General features: G+C 45.6%; 1 protein-coding gene across 1 annotated transcript in view; it reads right to left on the bottom strand.

Moving 5' to 3' along the window:
- LOC143765634 (NXPE family member 2-like) overlaps window positions 1-20,319 on the bottom strand; it is a 193,390-nt gene that overhangs the window by 99,426 nt on the left and 73,645 nt on the right. Inside the window, exon 3 of the mRNA XM_077252482.1 lies at window positions 14,357-14,421. Within this exon, the coding sequence (XP_077108597.1) occupies window positions 14,357-14,421 (65 nt within the window). The remainder of the gene's footprint in view (window positions 1-14,356; window positions 14,422-20,319) is intronic.

Here is a 20,319-nt window from a genome sequence, read left to right as displayed (position 1 = left end):
CTGTGGGAATGGGAAAACCCACCATAACATTCTTAATGGCTTCAGAAAGGCCATTTCTAAAATTAGCGGCCAGTGCACACTCGTTCCAATGTGTCAGAACGGACCATTTCCGAAATTTTTGGCAATACACTTCAGCCTCGTCCTGCCCCTGAGACATAGCCAGCAAGGCTTTTTCTGCCTGAATCTCAAGATTGGGTTCCTCATAAAGTAAACCGAGCGCCAGAAAAAACGCATCAAGATCAGCCAATGCCGGATCTCCTGGCGCCAGCGAAAAAGCCCAATCCTGAGGGTCGCCCCGTAAGAATGAAATAACAATTTTTACTTGCTGAGCAGAATCTCCAGATGAACAGGGTCTCAGGGACAAAAACAATTTACAATTATTCACGAAATTCCTAAACTTAAACCTGTCTCCGGAAAACAGTTCAGGAATCGGTATTTTAGGTTCTGACCTAGGATTTCTGATAACATAGTCTTGTATGCCCTGCACACGAGTAGCCAGCTGGTCCACACTTGTAATCAAGGTCTGGACATTCATGTCTGCAGCAAGCATAGCCACTCTGAGGTAAAGGGGAAGAAGAAAAAAAAAACTCAGAATCTTCTTTCTTATAATCCCTCTTCTGCAATGCATTAAACATTTAATACTGGCCTGGCAAACTGTTATGACCCCAATGGCGAGGGTCTCAGAGGAACGTGGTAGTCTGCAGAGTACAAAAATCCAGCTCATAGGGCAGTGGTAACTGGGTTGACCATATATCTACTCCTAACGCCAACACTAGAAGTAGCCGGGGATCATTCCTACGTTGATTCTAGATGACACGCGCCAGCCGGAGAATCTAGCTACCCCTAGTAGAGGAAAACAAAGACCTTTCTTGCCTCCAGAGAAGGGAACCCCAAAGCTGGATAGAAGCCCCCCACAAATAATGACGGTTAGGTAAGAGGAAATGACAAACACAGAAATGAACCAGGTTTAGCACAGAGAGGCCCGCTTACTGATAGCAGAATAAAGAAAGGTAACTTATATGGTCAACAAAAACCCTATCAAAATCCACACTGGAAATTCAAGAACCCCCGAACCGTCTAACGGTCCGGGGGGAGAACACCAGCCCCCCTAGAGCTTCCAGCAAAGGTCAGGATATAGATTTGGAACAAGCTGGACAAAAATACAAAACCAAAACAAATAGCAAAAAGCAAAAGGCAGACTTAGCTGATATAACTGGAACCAGGATCAGTAGACAAGAGCACAGCAGACTAGCTCTGATAACTACGTTGCCAGGCATAGAACTGAAGGTCCAGGGAGCTTATATAGCAACACCCCTAACTAACGACCCAGGTGCGGATAAAAGGAATGACAGAAAAACCAGAGTCAAAAAACTAGCAACCACTAGAGGGAGCAAAAAGCAAATTCACAACACACTCCACGGCTATTTCTAGTGTTTGTGTGATAGGATTAGGGTTGCGGTCAGCAGAGCTCCCACTCCCCAGAGCTTGTCCCGATTTCCAGTTTAACCATCAGGTCATTCTGGGTGCACCTAACCACCAGGCCCATAACAGGCCTCCCTGGTTGAGCTAAGATATGATTTGAACTGCCTAATAGCATATCTATCTGTGTCTGGACTAAGTCAAGGATCTATTCGTGTCAAGTTTCCTCAAGAATAACTGTGCTTCATAGACTTTCTGTTTGTTTGCATCTACCTCTGAAGTTTCCTATTGACTGCTAAGCTGCGTTTATTATTTGCACCAAATGTTGTGGACTTGAGTTTCTCTCTCCACCTGCTTGAATCACCGTGTGATAATATAAACTTTACCACTTATAAAACTGTATCCTGTTGTCTTGTTCCACGCAAAGAGTCTCCTGAATTATCCCCTATAATTATTACAGCAGCCATTAACCCTGTGTGAAGGCTGACTGGAGGGGAGTATGGAGGGGGCACTAACGGAGAGTAGGAAGAGGCGAATTCATGGCTGGACTGTGCCCGTCGCTGATCAGCGACGCGGGAATTCCGTTACAGACAGACAAACAGATGGAAGTGACCCTTAGATGATTATATAGAAAGATAGGCAAAACAAGAGGAGAGGAGATATTGCATTGTGTGTTATGAAAGAGTATATCTCCACAGAGATCCAAACTTCAGAGAATGGTAGCTTTGTAGAAACTGGGGAAGAATATAAGGAGAGAAGAACAGAAAGGACACGATTTTAGGTACTTACTATAAGGACACCTGGACAGACTGAAGATATGGGCAAGCTCTTTTTACATCAAATATCTTTGTTCTCAAAAAAAGTATGACATAGTGATCATGGGAGATTTTTACTTTCCAGATATTTATCAGAAATCTCTCAAGAAAAAGTAATGGGTACAGAAAATTCTTATCTTCTTTTTTTGACAATTTTATTGTTTCAAAAGATAGAAGTGAGAACAAAAGGATTTGCCATCTGCTTGAAGTAGAGTAAAGGTGGCTGGGAATTTAGGAGGAAGCGATCATGCTATCCTCAAATGTTGGACTACAAGAGGAGGAAGACAAGAGAGGACTCAGACTTTAAGGTTGGACTTCATAAAGGCAGATTTTAATGAACTCAGTAAGAGGGTAGGAAAGGTCCAAGAGTGGATGTTCTAATGGACAGAAATGTCCAAGAAGGGTGGGAAATTTTGCTTAATGAAATTCACACTGCACAACAATCCCAGAAAGAAGGAAGAATTGGAAGCATTTAAAGAGATGACGAAGGGTGAACACAGAACTTAAACAATTGCTGAAAAGGAAAAATAAATGCATATCAAATGGAAAGAAGAATATAATGCTCTTTGCAACGAATGAGTGCAAGCATTAGAAGAGCTATAGCCAGTAATGAAGTGAGGCTTGCTAGGGATACCAAAAGCAATAAAAAAGGATTTGGGGGGTGTCAAAAGCAAAAGACAGAGATACTATCGAATTTTTACAGGCTGAAAAAGGGTCAAATGATTAAAAATGATGTTAAGAAAACTGAACTTTTAAATTCCTATCTGGCATCAGTTTTCTCTAAGAAAGCAAATGTAAAATCAACTGATCTTCACTGTGCTATTCAAAGGAATAAAAGAATCAAAAGCAATAAAATAAGAAACCTTATCTATAAACAGAGAGATGGTGAGTGCACACTTAGCTAATTTAAATTCATTTAAATCTGGTCCAGATGAATGACATCTTAGGGTACTGAGGGACGTAGAGGAAATTGCAGAACCACTAGCCAGAATCGTTGAAAATTCCTGGAGAACAGAAGTCCTAGAAGATTCGAGAAGAGTAGTGATGAGCGAACGTGCTCGCCACTACTCGTTACTCGCCCGAGTATCAGTGTACACAGTGTACTCGGAGAACACCGAGCATTTCTGGGATGATTCGGCAGTAACTAGTGTCTCCACCCAGCATTTTTTGTGGAATTTAGAGGCCCAATCACAGTGCAGGGATTGTCCGCCAGGCCATGAAATGCCGCAGCCATCTTCGTTGTGGTCGTGCAGTGATTGGCTTTCCCACACAACATCATCCCGAGTATAAGAGACCTGGCGCCGCCCTGCTCGTCGCATTCAGCTCCGGATTCAGCGAGAGAAGGGAGAGCTGCTGCCGAGATAGGGTCAGAATTGTGGTTTTAATAGTTAGTGTAGGTCTGCAACTGTTAAATCCACAACTCCTGAGAAACCAACAGTCCTTTTTAGGGTTAATTTGTGGGTCCCGAGATTGCAGCACTAGGTAGGTAGGGCACAGCATATTCATATCAGTGCAAGGCCTGCAGGCACTGTATGTGCGTAAATAGCTCCCACTGCATCCCTCCCAAAGCTCCATATCTGTTTGCTGCTGCTGCTTGTTTACTATATACCTAGTTGCAGTTTTAATTTTTTTTTCTTTTTTCAAAAAATTCACCCCCCCCAAAAAAAAAATTGTGCAGTCTGTTTTATGTCAGACTGAGGGCTGGTGCATCTGTTTAAAAATCATAGTTTGTCAGGCACACGTAGCATAGTTGCGAGTGCTAGCCTTGTTCTACTGTTTGTTTTTTTTATAAAAATTCACCCAAAAGCCAAAAAAAAATTAATACAGTGTGTTATGTCAGGCTGAGGGCTGGTGTTTCATTTTTGGAAAAATCGTATTTCCGCAGGTATACGTAGCATAGTTCTGTGTGCTAGCCTTGGTCAAATTTTGTTTGGTTACATTCAACAAAAAGCAAAAAACACATTACAGTAATACAGTCTGCTAAGTCAGACTGGGTCCTGGTGTATCTGTTTTTGTAAAATCAAATTTCCGCAGTAGCATAGTTCTGTTTGGTAGCCTTGTGCCACTTTTTTTTTTGTTTTAAATTCACCAAAAAACAAAAAAGGCCTCATATATCTGTGTGCTCCAAGTTTGGGCATTTTAGGCCGGTTTTCCACTGTTTTGGTATCTGTTACTCTACTTATACACAGCACTATTTTGCATAAAAAAAATACAGGCCACATATTTGGCAGTGTGGTATATCCGTGACAGGCCTCATATATCTGCGTGCTCCAAGTTTGGGCATTTCAGGCCGGTTTTCCACTGTTTTTGCTGTTACTCTACTTACATATAGCACAATTTTTTGCAAAAAAGTAAAAAATACAGGCCACATATGGAACAGTGTGGTATTTCAGGCCACATATGGAACAGTGTGATATTTCAGCCATTACAACTTGAAATACTTTTCTTTCAAGTTGTTATGGCTGCTTCATGACTGTCTTAAATGCCTCAACTACTACTACCACCATCATCATCTTCTGCCTAGAGGCAGTCACTGCACACATAGAAAGTCTGAGGAGCAGAGTTTGAACACTTGGGTGGTGTTGTACTCTGTCTCTGTATTATGAAGGCGTGTTCTCCCACCAATAAAAGCGATACTGCCATAAAGCGAGGAGCCATGTGCCCAATGACTGCCAGAGAGCGAGGCATCGTGCGCTCCATGAACGTGAGTACAGCGCACATGCGCAGCAGAGACAGTTCATGCTCTGTGTTCAGCTTTGCTAAACAATAATTAAAGGGCACAGAGGACGTTGGTACAGTCAGCAAGGTACTCCCTCTGCATTTTCCCAAACTTTGCATTCTTTGTGGGAGTCCACAATGCCTCAGGGCCAGGGCGATGGGAGGGTCTGAGAAAACTCTCCCCGAACTTTGCCAGTGTTTCACTGCCTCTGCTGGATTGGAGCTGTGTCTCTGTCACCAGTACTCCTTACTTGGCCAATGAACTGTGACCTCTTCTGCCAGCGTTTTCAGATGGGGATTTTTTAAATAATTCAGCAAGAAAGGCCCCATGGTCCTCCAACATTGCAGTACACCTGTCTGCCTCTGGAATAAGAGATATAAAGTTCTCCTTGTAGCGTGGGTCTAGAAGTGTCAACAACAATTAGTATTGCCTGTCACCCAAAATTTTGAGAACACGAGGGTGACGGCAAAGGCAGCATAACATAAACTCAGCAATGCATGTAAGACTGCAAACAGTCGATACTTCCGTGTCCTCACCAAGAGGACAACTGACCATGGTCTCCCCCTCCTCCTTGTCCTCAGGCCTCCATGACTTTCGACAAACCTCAGTAATGTCATTGTAAATACATCATTGTAAATACATGCCCCTGTAGTTTTTATCTCCCCCACCTCATTGTAGATTGTAAGTTGTCACGAGCAGGATGGTTTTTTTCGCTTTAATTATTGTTATCGTTATTAGTTAGTGTAGATTGTAAGCTGCCACGAGCAGGGTAGTTTTATTTCTTGTTTAATTACTGTATTATTGTTATCGTTGTTACATAGGACTGCTGTTTGAAACTGTAAATATGTTGACGCTATATAAATAACTATAAATATTAATGTTAGAACACAGAGAAGCAGGATAGAGATGTTAATTATGGTGTCATTGCCACTCACTATCTTGGTGAATTCCTCAAGGTTTTGGAGGATGGTACATATGTCTGACATCCATGTCCACCATTGAGATCTTATGTGCGAAGTCAGAACTGAATACCGATGGCCTTGTTGATGCTGGTAGTCAACAACTGCCCTCTTCTGCTCACAAATCTTTTCCAAAATATGCAGTGTAGAGTTCCAATGTATGGGGAGGAAATCACACACCAGTCGGTGAGACAGAAGCTGCAAGTGCTGCAGAAGCACGTCAAGGGCAGATAAAGCTCTAGCTGACTTTCCCAAATGTGTATGCAGAGCCTCCTACTATTCCTAGCAGATCTGGCAACTCTGTGTCGCTTTTCAGAAAATGTTGAACAATGAGATTAAGCACATGGGCCAGGCATGGCACGTGTGTGAGCTCGCCTCGACACAGAACAGCCACCAGGTTCCAGCCATTGTCACACACGACCATGGCTGGCTGTAGGTTCAGTGGTGTCAGCCACAGATCTGCCTGCTCTTTCAGAGCTGTCCACAAATCTTCATCATTGTGCGGCTTGTCACATCAGGATATTAGCTTCAGCACAGCCTGTTGCCGTTTGGCTGAGGCAGTGCTGCAGTGCTTCCAGCTTGTGACTGATGTGCTACTTGCGGAGATGGAGGCTGAAGAGGAGGAGGTGCAGGAGCTGAAGATTGTGGGGGCAACCCAGATTGACGTAGGGCCCGCAGTACTCGGGGTTGGTCAGATTTGCACCATCCCAAGGTCGGACTGGGTCCCGGCTTCCACTATGTTAACCCAGTGTGCTGTTAGTGTGATGTACCATCCCTGACCACAAGCACTTATCCACATGTCTGTGGTTAGGTTGACTTTACCAATAGCAGCATATTGGAGAGCATGGGTAATGTTTTGGGACACGTGCCTGTGTACTGCCGGGACACCAAACCGGTACAAAAAGTCCTGCATGTTTGGGGCCTTGGGGTGATCCTCCACTCTGGCCTCTCTTTCACTATACATATCCAAGCCCTTTCCTCCTCCTGCCCACTACAACTCAAAAACAGTTCTAGAATCCGTACATTCCAAGAAACTGCAAAAATGTTTGTGCACGATCTCATGATCTCCCGCCTCCACTATTGCAACCTTCTACTGTCTGGCCTCCCCTCTAGCACTCTTGCACCACTCCAATCTTTCCTAAAGTCTGATGCCCGAGTAATCCAACTGTCCCTCTGTTATTCCCCTGCCTCTCCTCTCTGCTAGGCCCTTCACTGCCTTCGAATTGCCCAGAAGCTACAGTTCAAAACCCTAACTATGACATGCAAAGCCTTCCACAACCTGTCTCCATACATGAGAAACATGGTCTCCAAATGTCCAACTGGGTCATGGCTTCCTCTATGCTAACCCAGCATGCCGTCAGCAAGATGTACCATCCCTGCCCAAAAGCACTTGTCCACGTGTCCGTGGTTAGGTGCGCTTTTCCTGTAAAAGCATTGTTGAGGGCCCGGGTAATGTTGTGGGACATGTCCTTGCTTGTGTAATGTCATGACTGCACACTGGGCAAAATTGTGGTGAGAAATGTGTGAATTTTGTACTGTGGCATTGGCTGCGTATTTCCGCCTGCGTTCCAAGGACTGGTGTATGGACAACTGAACAGTGCACTGGGACAAGGACGTGGACGTGCTTGTTGATGGTGCTAGTTGAGTTTGTGTGCAACTGCAGATGCAGGGCATGAGGCATCTTTGCATACTCCATGGACAGGGGATTGGCTTGCACGCACAACATCGGAAGAAGCAGTGGTATCATCCGCAGAAATTGTTCATGGAGCCTTGTGTTCAACCAACAAAGTCGGGTGCTGTGCTGCCATGTGCCTGATCATACTTGTGGTGGTTAGGATGGGAGTTTTGCTACTCCTGCTGATGCAGGCATGGCCAGTGATGCAAATGGCCTTATTGGGGTTATCGGCACAGTCTTTAAAAAACAACCAGGGTGTTACGGGGACATTCAGTGTCTCCCTATCCCACACCACCTCCTCACCTCGACCTCGGTTTTTCGGTATTCCCCAAGGCTCAGTTCTAGGACCCCTACGCTTCTCCATCCACACCTTTGGCCTGGGACAGCTGATGTTATGGCATGGTTTGCATATCATCAGTACGCCGATGACACGCAGATTTCCCTATCTGTACCTGACATCACCTCCTTACTAACCAAAGTCACACCTCTTTCCGCTAATTCATCCTTCTTTTCTGCTCGCTTTCAAAAAGTGGACATGGACAAAACAGAATACATCATCTTTCAACCATCTCAGGCTAAATAGACATGAGAGCTGTATATGCATCATTCGGTACCACTTTAGTAAGAGGGAAAGTTTGTCCAAGAGAAAATGATTTTCCAGACATTCACGGCCTTTTTTGCACATTCTTTGCAGCTGTGATCTTCATCTTTTTGGTATGGATGTGGTAAATTTCAAAGTGGTCATCAATACCATCATCGTCCATATCTCGTAAAGAGGAAATCTGGTGTTTCCCAGGGTCGTGGTTATCTACATTTAGTGGCATTCCTTTAACAGTGTTCGCTACACTAGAAGAAATAATTGTTGACTGTGACATTTGGATATTATTGGTAATATGTATGAGTGAAGCTTGTGCCACGGGTGTGTTTATAGTTACGGACGGTACACTGCTCTTTAAACTTAGTTTTTCACAAGCATCCATCATTTTGTTTGGCTTTCCTACAACACTGATCTGCTTTCTCTAATTCAGCATCTTCCAAACATGTTGCACTTTGCCCTTTAGACAGACACGTTCATCTTTGGCAACATATTTTTGACAGGCATTTTTTAGGCCGAGTAAAACACGCGCCGCGTCTGTTACACAGATCTTCTGACGGGCATGAAACACATTCTGGTAATTGGTGGTGACTAATCATTGTAGGCTGTATCCTGGATCTCATACATCCCATAGCCACCACTGTTATTAATCATGTACATTCCCATTCCTGTCATCACCATGCCCATTTTCCTGATCATTTCATCCGATTCGTCCCCCATATTTTTTAGTAAAAACCTGCACCTTCCCAGGAGCAACTGTGTAGGAAACCTCTTTATAGTTTTGCAAGGTGTTTTTGATGCCCATTAACAAATTTAAAAAAAAAATTAACTCCTGACCATGGGGAAATGTTTGACAGCCCATGCACTTAAGGTACCTTCACACTGAACAACTTAACGACGATAACGATAGCGATCCGTGATGTTGCAGCGTCCTGGATAGCGATATCGTTGTGTTTGACACGCAGCAGCGATCAGGATCCTGCTGTGACATCGTTGGTCGGAGCTAGAAGGCCAGCACCTTATTTCGTCGCTGGATCACCCGCTGACATCGCTGGATCGGTGTGTGTGATGCTGATTCAGCGATGTCTTCACTGGTAACCAGGGTAAACATCGGGTTACTAAGCGCAGGGCCGCGCTTAGTAACCCGATATTTACCCTGGTTACCATTGTAAATGTAAAAAAACCCAAACACTACATACTTACATTCCGGTGTCTGTCGGGTCCCCCGGCGTCCGCTTCCCTGCACTGTGTCAGCGCCGGCCGGCCGTAAAGCAGAGCACAGCGGTGACATCACCGCTCTGCTTTAGGGCTGGCGCTTACACAGTGCAGGGAAGCGGACGCCGGGGAACGCGACAGACACCAGAATGTAAGTATGTAGTGTTTTTTTTTTTTTTACATTTACACTGGTAACCAGGGTAAACATCTGGTTACTAAGCGCGGCCCTGCGCTTAGTAACCCGATGTTTACCCTGGTTACCCGGGGACTTCGGCATCGTTGGTCGCTGGAGAGCTGTCTGTGTGACAGCTCTCCAGCGACCACACAACGACGAAACAGCGACGCTGCAGCGATCGGCATTGTTGTCTATATCGCTGCTGCGTCGCTTAATGTGACGGTACCTTTAGTGTATGGGCATTACAAGTGTAAGAGACCCATGTCATGGTCCAGTCCGGAGTTTATTTTCTTCTTTCCTCTCTAGGGACTGATCATGCAAGGGTTAATCTCCTCGGCCTCGTTCTGGAGCTAGCTGGGCTATTTCAGTCTGTCACAGCCTGCTGACCAGTGTTAGTGATAGCTCAAGCTTCCAGTTTAGAGCCTCTGACCCTTGTACCTTGGTGACCCTCCTGCCTTTGACTTGTATTCACGTGTATGACCATGGCTTGTCTCTGACCCCGTCTCTTGGTATCCGTCTCTGCTGCTATGTTCTCTGTCTGGCTTTTTTATCCTCTGGCTTGTACCCCGACCACGTCTTCCGTCTCATGTTTTTGGACCCCACGCTCATGTTTGGCTCTTTGACCCTCGGCTAAGTATTTTGACTATGTGTATGGCTGTCCTTCTTGTACTTCTGTTCCTGATCGTTTCTGACTCGGTTTGTCTGACTACTCTCTCATTACCTGTGACACCTGTGTTGTTGCTCTGTGTTGCTACGCTTAGTGTTTAACCTCTCTTCCGTCACCAGCTCCCCCTGGTGGAGGTTTCACTATAACCCGCTCCTTTAAATTAGAAATAGGCTTCAATGAAGCCTTCCTCCACCTCTCATGATTCTCCACCACTAGATCACCAGGGTTCATGTGTTCTGTGCTGCTACAGACAGTCAATTTTTTGGCAAGGGGGTCTATGATCCCCATTAAATATTTTTTAAAAATTAACCCCCCCATGAGCAAATGCTTGTCAGGCCATGCACTCCATTTCAAGTCTCAGAGACCCACACCCTTACATTGGGCCTACTTCTTAACTGTGTCTCCTGCAATGTCTCTTCTTTTACTGCCACTAGATGACCAGGGTGCACTATTTTATTTATTAAAAAAAGGACCCCCGTTGGGGAATTATTTGTCAGCTCATATCCTCCAATACAAGTCTCAGAGACCCACACCTCTACATTGGGCCTACTTCTTAACTCTGCAATGTCTTTTCCTTATCTCCGACTACATGACCTGGGTGAAAGTGTTCTGTACTGATATAGGCTGGTGAATGTTGGGCAAGAGGGGCTGTGATGGCAATAGTATATTTTTAAAAAAGGTACCCCCATTGGGGAATTGTTTGTCAGCTCATGCACTCCATTACAAGTCTCAGAGACCCACACCCCTACATTTGGACTACTTCTTAACTTGGTTTCCTGCAATATCTCTTCCTTATCTCTGATGACATCACCTGGGTGAACATGTTCTGTACTGTAATAGGCCACAGAAATTAGAGCAAGGGGGGCTGTGATGGCAATAGTATATTTTTAAAAAAGGTACTCCCCATTGGTGAAACCACATCCTTGTTGGCAAAGACTTCATAACATTTGTGTACCTTAAAGAGCTCACTTGAAAAGCTCCTTTCTGTGTTGCCTGGTTGCTCACATTGAACACAATACACTTCATATAACTTTGATAAAGCAATGTTGTTAGCTTGGCTCAGTAGTTCATTACAAATATTTCTTTGTCCAATATATTAGTTTCTCTCCTTGAGAACCATAACTTTGGCTGCATCAAATGTACAAATGCCGAATATACAAATGGCGATTTGGAATCCAGATTAAAATACTGTATACCGAATGCATTCAGACAATTACATAGCTGCATTTCTTGAAAAACATTTACAGATGTGACAGACAATGCTCATAGTGACGCAATTTTGAGAAATGTTTGTTTATTCACTTCACAAACAGTTCTAAGCCACTATATGTTTGCTGTTTGTAAAACATTAAGGTTTACTGAAACTCTGCCTGTGGTGGTTTGATCTAAATCCTTGTGGCTTTTATATTCTAGGGGTTTATGGCCCCTTGTCTCATGACTCCATGATATCTCAGTTTCATACAACCTTGAAAGCTGGCCATGTGAAGGGCTGGGTGAAACTAGAGTTACTACATAGTGTAAATCACTATATAAGACCAGAGTAACATGACTAAGACAGATGCCAAAACAGGGGAACCTGTACATGTACAGTGTGCTCATACCTGCATAATTGGGGATGCCCATGCAGTGTAGGTAATCTCCCAGGGGTTGTGTCTTGGTGTTGCTTCTCTGATATTCCAGAAGGATGATGTTTAAAAGCCTCTTGTTGATGATGTAAGTATACTCTATATGTCTATGACTATGGCTGCACGACCGTTGAAACACATATGATTTTAAATGCACTTTAAGCCTGTGACTGTCACTGGTATGAATCACCCGTATTTGTGTTTCAATGTAAAGATGGATTTTGGACTTATGTGCTTTTAATGAAAATGGAATAGAAGTTATTTTAATGGATATCACCCACGCTGGACTTCTGCTTCACCTTCCTTTAAACTGCTCTAGTATTTTGGTGAAAATATACTTTATATAAGATGCAGCCGTTGACCTTACATGGAGTGGTGATTCGTCCAACGCCTTCCAGCTACAGATGATTAATGAAATGATGAAAAACATCAACTATGAAAAACTATATAGCGATGTAAACGCGTTTCCCGTTCTAATCAAAAGTTTCATCACCAGTGAATACAAAATGTAGTAAGAATGTCACTCAAAATAATATACTAGATGCTTCACATAAGAGAGCAAAATGATATGTGTGAAATTAAGGGCTATGCAATTGTACAAATTTTTTGCACTTGAAAAAGACGTTAGTCCACAGGAGACATGAGTCGTGGCAATAAAAACCATTCAACTCATCTTGGTCTTCATTACAATAGTGTAGCGTAATATTGTTTTATCCTCCAAACTGGTCAACTTTCCAGGTGAAGATCATCCCCCAGCCATGAGGCAGCAGCTGATATTTTCTGGTGTTCATAGGAATGGTACCTGCACATAAACCACTCAGGTGAGGATCTTCCTTTAACTATTCTATACCGTATCACTTGATGGTCTTGTGTGCTTTTGTTCCCATACAGATTTTCTACCAAGTGTGAAATGATGGTAGTGATATACTACACAGTCGCATAGTGTAAAATAATGTAATAGGCATCATGATGCCCCACTTTGTCAATGGCTCAAAATGATGCCAATAATGTAAAAAACACATTGACATCAATATATAATTTTTCATAATGGATGTTGTTTGATCATTTGGCATCCATATGGAACGCCTGCCAGGGCCGTGGGGATACTCGGTACCCGGTCCGATACTTAAAGGGATGTGTCACGGCAGCGACCCGGTCCGTTGTCCTGGGCACCCATGTAAAAGGGAAATTTATTAAAGTTTGTGTTCGTAACGCCACCTGTGGTATTCGGTCAGTGGGGACCGACGCTGCTTAAACGGGTCCTCTGGGGTGATGTTATGGCAGCAAGATGGTATAACTTCCCACAGGCGAAGTAGGTCCCCAGGGCTCCCGGTGTATAGGTGAAGATGGTGAGAGGTGTAGTGAAGAATGAGAACACAGGATTGCAGTCTTTTTACCTGGTTTACTGTAGGCTTCAGGCAACCACAGTCCAGGGCACCAGATAATAGGTACAGGCAGGGTCCTGCCAGCTTGGAAGCAAATCCAGAGTCCCCTTTACTAGGTGGATATGATAGCCTTCCTCAAAGCGCGGTGGTGTTGTAGTCCCTTACTGCCTATGACTTCTGATAAGGTCTTCACAGTTCCTCTCTCTGTACCCCATATAGGTTTGGACACAAACCCGTATGACAGGTGACTCAAGCCTTTTTACAGGGTCTCTATCATGACCCGGGTCCTGTATGTCACTGTGCCTCCTGGGTGTAAAGGCGGACAGGTAACTTAATGTCCAGCTGTACTGCCGGTTTCTGCTATGCCCCTTAGAGTCCGTCACAGTCTCCGTCTTCCGGCTACCGGAATCTGCGCTAGCCAGGGAGGTAGCCAAATCACTGCTCTGCTCCCTTAGTGTCACTCTCCTGTGCCTTTTCGCTCTTGCACACTTTCCACAAGTTGTTCTTTCCTTCTAAGTTTCCTCTCTCCAGGAGCTGTAGTCCCTCTGACTACACGGCCCCTTCAGACCCCTCTATGTCCGTCTGCCTTCGTCTCTGTCCTCTGGCAGAATGCTCAAAACTCTCTTTCCCTCCAGACCAGAATGTATTTATAGGGGAGTTCACCCTTAATCCGGGTTCAGAGATCCCTCTTCTGGCCTGGAGTATGAACGTGTTGTGTGTATGTGATTACCTGGTCCAAAGTATCCTTCATCGCTTCCAAGCATGACATCACTCTCCCCGGGAGGAAAACAATGCCACTGTGACGATCAGGACCTTGGGCGTCACACATACATGGTGTTTTTTCACACTTTACACTCATCATTACTGTATGCAATACTATTTCTTCACATAATCTGGTCTTTTGTGTAAGCTATTGTTGGTGTTAATATTTTGGCTATACTATATTAAATCCTTTAGTTTAACAGAATATCAGGTCATCTATTTCAGTATTTAATTTATCTGTTTCAAACCTATGAGATATATAAAAGACTCAGGTGATAGATAGGGGAAGACTACCTGAACCTCTTCAAGCTTAAGAATTATAAAAAAAAAATGGAAACCACTTACTTGAACACTTTAGAACTTCAACACTTTGAAATAGTTTGTTAATTTCTGCTCCAAAATTGGAATTTCTTTAATGAAAAAAAAGTAGCAAAGAATTAAAAGGGAATCTGCCAGAAACAACCCCCCAATAAAACCGATATATGGAAATATACATAAACTTGAATATGACTTGAATTTCCTGAAATCCGCTGTTCTCTGCAAATTCGAACATTATACTATCGGTTTCGAGAGGATCGGCAACAAAATAAAAAAAATGGTGAGAGCAAGTTTTCAGATGCTGCACACTCCCACTTCATTGCTACAATAGTCTAATACTAGGAACATTCACACGCCTCCTGAATACAGTTGAATACAGCACCCACTTGCTATTGGGACATGATTTCATTGATAGTTTTGGTCTCATCCTATTTGACATGTGGGCTTTAATTATAGTTTTTTAAACTTTTTAAATCATGCAACTTAAACTATTTAATAGCGTTCACGTACTAAAATGTTGTGTGTCGAGTTCCTGCCACTGAACAGGGGGAATCTCAAACCATATCCACTGCGATCTCCCATTCTCCTCCAGCTGCAGTGGAATCTGCTCAGCAGAAACGTCGATCCCAGCGTCTGGCTCAAGCTGATACTGTGTGCTTAGACACTGCTACCTTTCCAGGCTCTGCCTTTGTAGCCAGCACTGTTCAGCAGCGAGCAGGCATTTCAGGGACTAAGTCCTGCTTTTCCCACACTGAGCATGCCCACGGGACGACCTCCCATTGGAGGTCGGGGGTCACATGCTCAGGTCCTGTTGCAGCTCCTATTGGACCATCAGGAAGGTCCCAGAGCGCTACAGCTATAAAAGGTTTGCATGGTCGCTTGGCCATGCGCTAGTATAAACTTATGTGTGTGTGGATGTATGTCTGTTGATGGATGAACGCTCCGAATCATTCCCATCCCTAGTGTTGTTGCCTGCTCGTGAATGGTAGAGCTACCTAGCGCCCGACAGTGCTATCATGCGCAATTGCACAAGTTGCTGAATCCAGTTAGCAGCGACCGCCAGAGCGGCGCAGTGCGCAGATAGTGCGCTTTCCTGGTTCTAGTTAGGGTGGTTAGTGGCGTCAGCCAGAGCAGCGCTGCACACACTCCTGTGCGGTAAATATTTACTTTAGTTGTTTCTCTGGCACCGCAGTAGCGGTGTCGAGCACAAGAGATCTAGAGGGACTCTTACCCTGAGTCTTGGGGCAGAGTTTTGTGTTGCCTTGCTTGCCCTCTCTGTGCGGTATCGCGGCCCTGTGATGCAATAGGGTTCGCTTCCTTCATGCTGGGTGAAGCTAACCCGTGTGTGTACTCACATTATACCACCATATAGTCCGTCATTACCAAGCAGCAGGTGTCTTAGCTGCACAGTGGACCCCGGACTGTGAACGCACCTTATATCATCTCTAATTATTATTTGGCGCGTTCCGCCAGTCCTAACATTACACTAGCACCAGGGTCTGGCTTGTAATGGCAGACGAACAGCATCTTCACCGGTACATCCAACAGCTGGAGGGTAGGTTAGCGGCTCTTGAGTGTACAACCTCGGCTGTGGATGTTACCGCAGTCGCTGTTCAGGCTAGCGTAGCTGCAGCCAGTTTGTCGACTGCCACCCCTGCTCCGACCTTATCCGTCTCCCACTACATGATACGTTTACTGGTAACAGTGTCGGGGATTCGAGAGTCAGTGTGCCACACACCTTGAGCACCTGGCTGCACATTTTCCCATGGAGTGGGCGAAGGTGGGATTTATTGTATCCCTGTTGTCGGACAGGGCATTGGAGTGGGCAACGCCGATGTGGGAGTGTGACGATCATGTGGTGCAGAGTGCTCCAAGGTTTCTGGACTCTCTGAGACAGGTCTGTTTTGGACCTCATGTCACCCATGATTCGGCACTCCAACTGCCGGCTTTGACACACGGTTCTTCCGTGGTCAGTCATTTTTCCTTTAACTTCTGGACTTTGGCATCTAACCTGGAGTGGATGGATAAAGTCCTTATCCCTGTGCCCTGGAAAGGACTGGATGACCATGTGAAGGACACCTTGGCCACTAGGGAGATTCCCGCCATACTGGAAGAGCTGATAGGCATATCCACTTACATTGACCTCCGTTTTCACGAGCGGGGGTTTGAGCGAGCCCAGTGTAGGCAGAGGTTTCGGCTGGTACCTACCTTCGCCAAGTCTCTGGAGTCCCCTGTTCAGGCGTCCGAGCCCTATGAGGCCATGGAGGTTTCTCGAGCGGGTCCTAAGTCTTGGGCCGCTCGAATACGCATCATCTGTAATGTCTGCCAGCAATCAGGACATTATACCAAGAAATGTCCACAGCGGCAGGGGAAACGACCGCGTCTAGTAACTGTAGTAGGAGGTACACTAGACACAGCGGCGTTTCCTCCACATTGCCGTTCAAGGGGACAATTACCTTTGGCCCTTCCATTTTTACGGTCGAGCATTGTGTGGATTCCGGGGCAGAGGGAAATTTCATGTCCTCAGCCTTCGCCCAACTGCACGCAATTCCCCTGGTTATGCTAGCCAAACCAGTGACCGTAAGAGTGGTGAATGGGTCGACACTGCCCTCACAAATTACACACCAGACTATCCCATTTACATTATCCATGTCTCCATCCCATCAGTAGATCATTTCCCTTCTTGTCATTCCTGAGGGAATAGACGAGATTCTGCTAGGGATACCTTGGTTGCGTTACCAATCTCCACCTATAGAGTGGTCCTCTGAGAGAATTCTGGGATGGAGGAAATCTTGTGAGGGCAGATGTCTGAGGGAGTGCGTTCAGGTTGCCACAACAGAGGTACCCGCAAATCTAACCTCTCTCCCCAAACACTATCGGTCTTATGCGGACGCATTCTCCAAGAGGGCTGCAGAGACTCTTCCGCCTCACCGCCCCTATGACTGTCCTATTTATCTCTTGCCTGGGTCAGAGCCTCCCCGGGGACGGGTTTATCCCCTTTTTCTCCCGGAGACGGAGGCAATGTCACTATACATCCAGGAAAATCAGGCAATAGGATTCATTAGGAAGTCAGTGTCACCTGCGGGGGTGGGGTTCTTCTTTGTGCAAAAGAAGAACGGAGAATTGTGTCCACGTACAGTATTGACTACCGGGGTCTTAACGCCATCACCGTTAAGAATAAGTACCCTCTGCCTTTGATATCTGAGCTCTTCGATAGACTACGAAGGGTGAGGGTATTTACGAAGTTAGATCTGTGGGGTGCTGTTGTGAACTCTGTTTTTGGGCTCCCTCTTGTGGTCACAAGTGGTACTGTGTGAGTGCTGTCTTTGGGCTCCCTCTGGTGGCTCTTTGTGTCTTTCTGCAGGTCTGAGGCAGATCAGCTGTCTCGTTATCTGTTAGCTGGTTTCCTACTTAGCTCACCTGGACTTTCAGTGTTTGCCTGCTGTCTATGTATTCAGTGCTATCTTGATCTCTCCTGAATTCCTTCGCTATCAGTCTCTTCAAGAGAAGCTAAGTTTTCTGTTTGGTTATTTTTTGCTCATTAGTGTTCAATATGTTTCTTGATTATTTACTTGTCCTTGTCCAGCTTGCTAATATGTGATTTCCTTGCTTGCTGGTAGCTCTAGGGGGCTGAGTTTCTCCCCTCACACCGTTAGTTGGTGTGGGGGTTCTTGTATTCTCAGCGTGGATATTTTGTATAGGGTTTTTTACTGACCGCACAGTTCCCTGCCTGTCTTCTGCTATCTAGTATTAGTGGGCCTCATTTGCTGAATCTGTTTTCATTTCTACGTTTTGTATTTTCCCCTTACCTCACCGTTAATATTTGTTGGGGGCTTACTATATCTTTGGGGTCATTTCTCTGAGGCAAGTGAGGTCTTACTTTCTCTATAGGGGTAGCAAGTTTCTCAGGCTGTGTCGAGACATCCAGGAATTTAGGCACGTTCACCGGCTACCTTCAGTGTGTTTGGTTAGGATCAGGTTTTGCGGTCAGTCCAGTTACCACCTCCCTAGAGCTCGTTCTATGTTCAGTAACTTAGCTAGTTCATTCTGTGATCCTCAGCCACTAAGGATCATAACAGGGTGCTTACAACCTGATTCACATCCGTGAGGGGGACGAATGGAAGACAGCTTTTAATACCAGGGATGGGCACTAAGAGTATCTGGTGATGCCCTTTGGGCTCTGTAATGCCGCAGCCATCTTCCAAGACTTTGTGAATGACATCTTCTGGGATATGCTCTCCACCTCGAAGGTAGTCTATGTGGATGATATTCTCATCTACTGTCCAGATATAGATTCCCACCGGAGAGATGTTTGCAGAGTCTTTGACCTTCTGCGGGCAAACTCCCTCTATGCCAAGTCAGAGAAGTGTCTGTTTGAGCAGGAGTCCTTGCCTTTCCTGGGCTATATCACCTCAGCCCGGGGATTAGCTATGGATCCTGCCAAGCTACAAGCAGTGATGGATTGGCAGGAATCTCATTCTCTCAAAGCGGTGCAGCGCTTTATGGGGTTCATTAATTATTATCGCCAGTTCATTTCCCACTTCTCCATTTTGGAAGCTGCCTTGGAAGCCCTCAGAGGAGGTCTCCAAGGCCTTCTTATCTGTTAAGTCCCATTTTGCTAGCGCTCCCATTCTGCATCGTCCAGATGTAGATAAGCCCTTCATTATTGAGGTGAATGCCTCATCTGTCGGTGCTGGTAGCGGTCCTCTTCCGAAAGGACGCTCAAGGTCGGAAGCATCCTTGCTTCTTTTTCTCCAAGACCTTCACATCGGCAGAGAGGAATTATTCCATCGGAGACAGGGAGTTGCTAGCAATGAAGTTGGCTTTTTCAGAGTGGAGACACCTCCTCGAGGGAGCTCGCTTTCCCTTCCAAGTTTACACTGACCACAAGAATTTGGTGTATTTGCAAACAGCCCACCGGCTAAATTCTCGCCAGACTAGATGGTCCCTGTTCTTCTCTCAGGTTCCACTTCAACCTTCATTTCCTATCCGGGGAGAACATTCACGTCGACGCTCTCTCCCGCTCCGTGGTGTCATCAGAGGAGGAGGAGCCTCGGCTAATTGTCCCCTCCGAAAGTCTGAGGACTGTGGCTCCGGTGTCGCTAGAGTCTGTGCCCCCCGGGCAAGACTTTCATGCCATCTAATTTGCAACCGGAGGTTCTCTCTTGGGCTCACTCGTCCAGGGTGGGTAAACATTCCGGGATCAAGGGGATATCAGAGCTTCTGGCAAGGACGTACTGGTGGCCGCATATGGCCAGTGGCGTCGAAGACTATATTCGGACGTGCGTCTCCTGCGCCAAGAATAGGTCTTCTCAACAATGGCCTGCTGGGCTACTTTACCCCCTACCGGTGGCTGATAGGCTCTGGGAGATGGTCAGGATGGACTGTGTGGTTGGCTTACCCAAATCCCATAGCTGCATCGTTATTTGGGTAGTTAACGATCATTTCTCTAAAATGGTGCATTTGGTGCCTCTCCCACGGTTACCTTCTGCACAGGCCTTTGTGGCGTTGTTTGTCAAACATGTCTTCCGCTTACACGGTATGCCTGATAAGATTGTCAGTGACCGGGGTCTACAGTTTGTGTCTCGGTTCTGGAGAGAGCTTTGTCGCCTAATTAGTATTGAGCTGAATCTCTCTTCAGAGTACCATCCTGAGACGAATGGGTTGGTAGATAGGGCCAACCAGACCCTGGTCACATTCCTACGATATTTTGTCTTGGCCAGGCAGGATGACTGGGCATCCCTGCTACCGTGGGCGGAGTTTGCCTTGAACAACGCCATAGCTGACTCCACTGGGCAGATTCCATACATCCTTAATTACAGCCAGCATCTGCGGGTTCTTGTGCCCATGCCCGTGTTTTCTGCTGACTCTAGGGTGGCAGACTGGGCAGTGAAAGCATGGGACATCTGGGACCGCACACAGAATGCCCCCCGGGCCACCAAGGACAGAATGAGGGTCTTTGCTGATGCACATCGGCGCCCCACTCCAAC

The sequence above is a fragment of the Ranitomeya variabilis genome, chromosome 4, assembly GCF_051348905.1.
Source record: "Ranitomeya variabilis isolate aRanVar5 chromosome 4, aRanVar5.hap1, whole genome shotgun sequence".
NCBI classification, from domain to species: domain Eukaryota; kingdom Metazoa; phylum Chordata; class Amphibia; order Anura; family Dendrobatidae; genus Ranitomeya; species Ranitomeya variabilis.
Note: the sequence above shows the minus strand (reverse complement) of the source record. Positions and strands in the feature narration are given on the sequence as shown.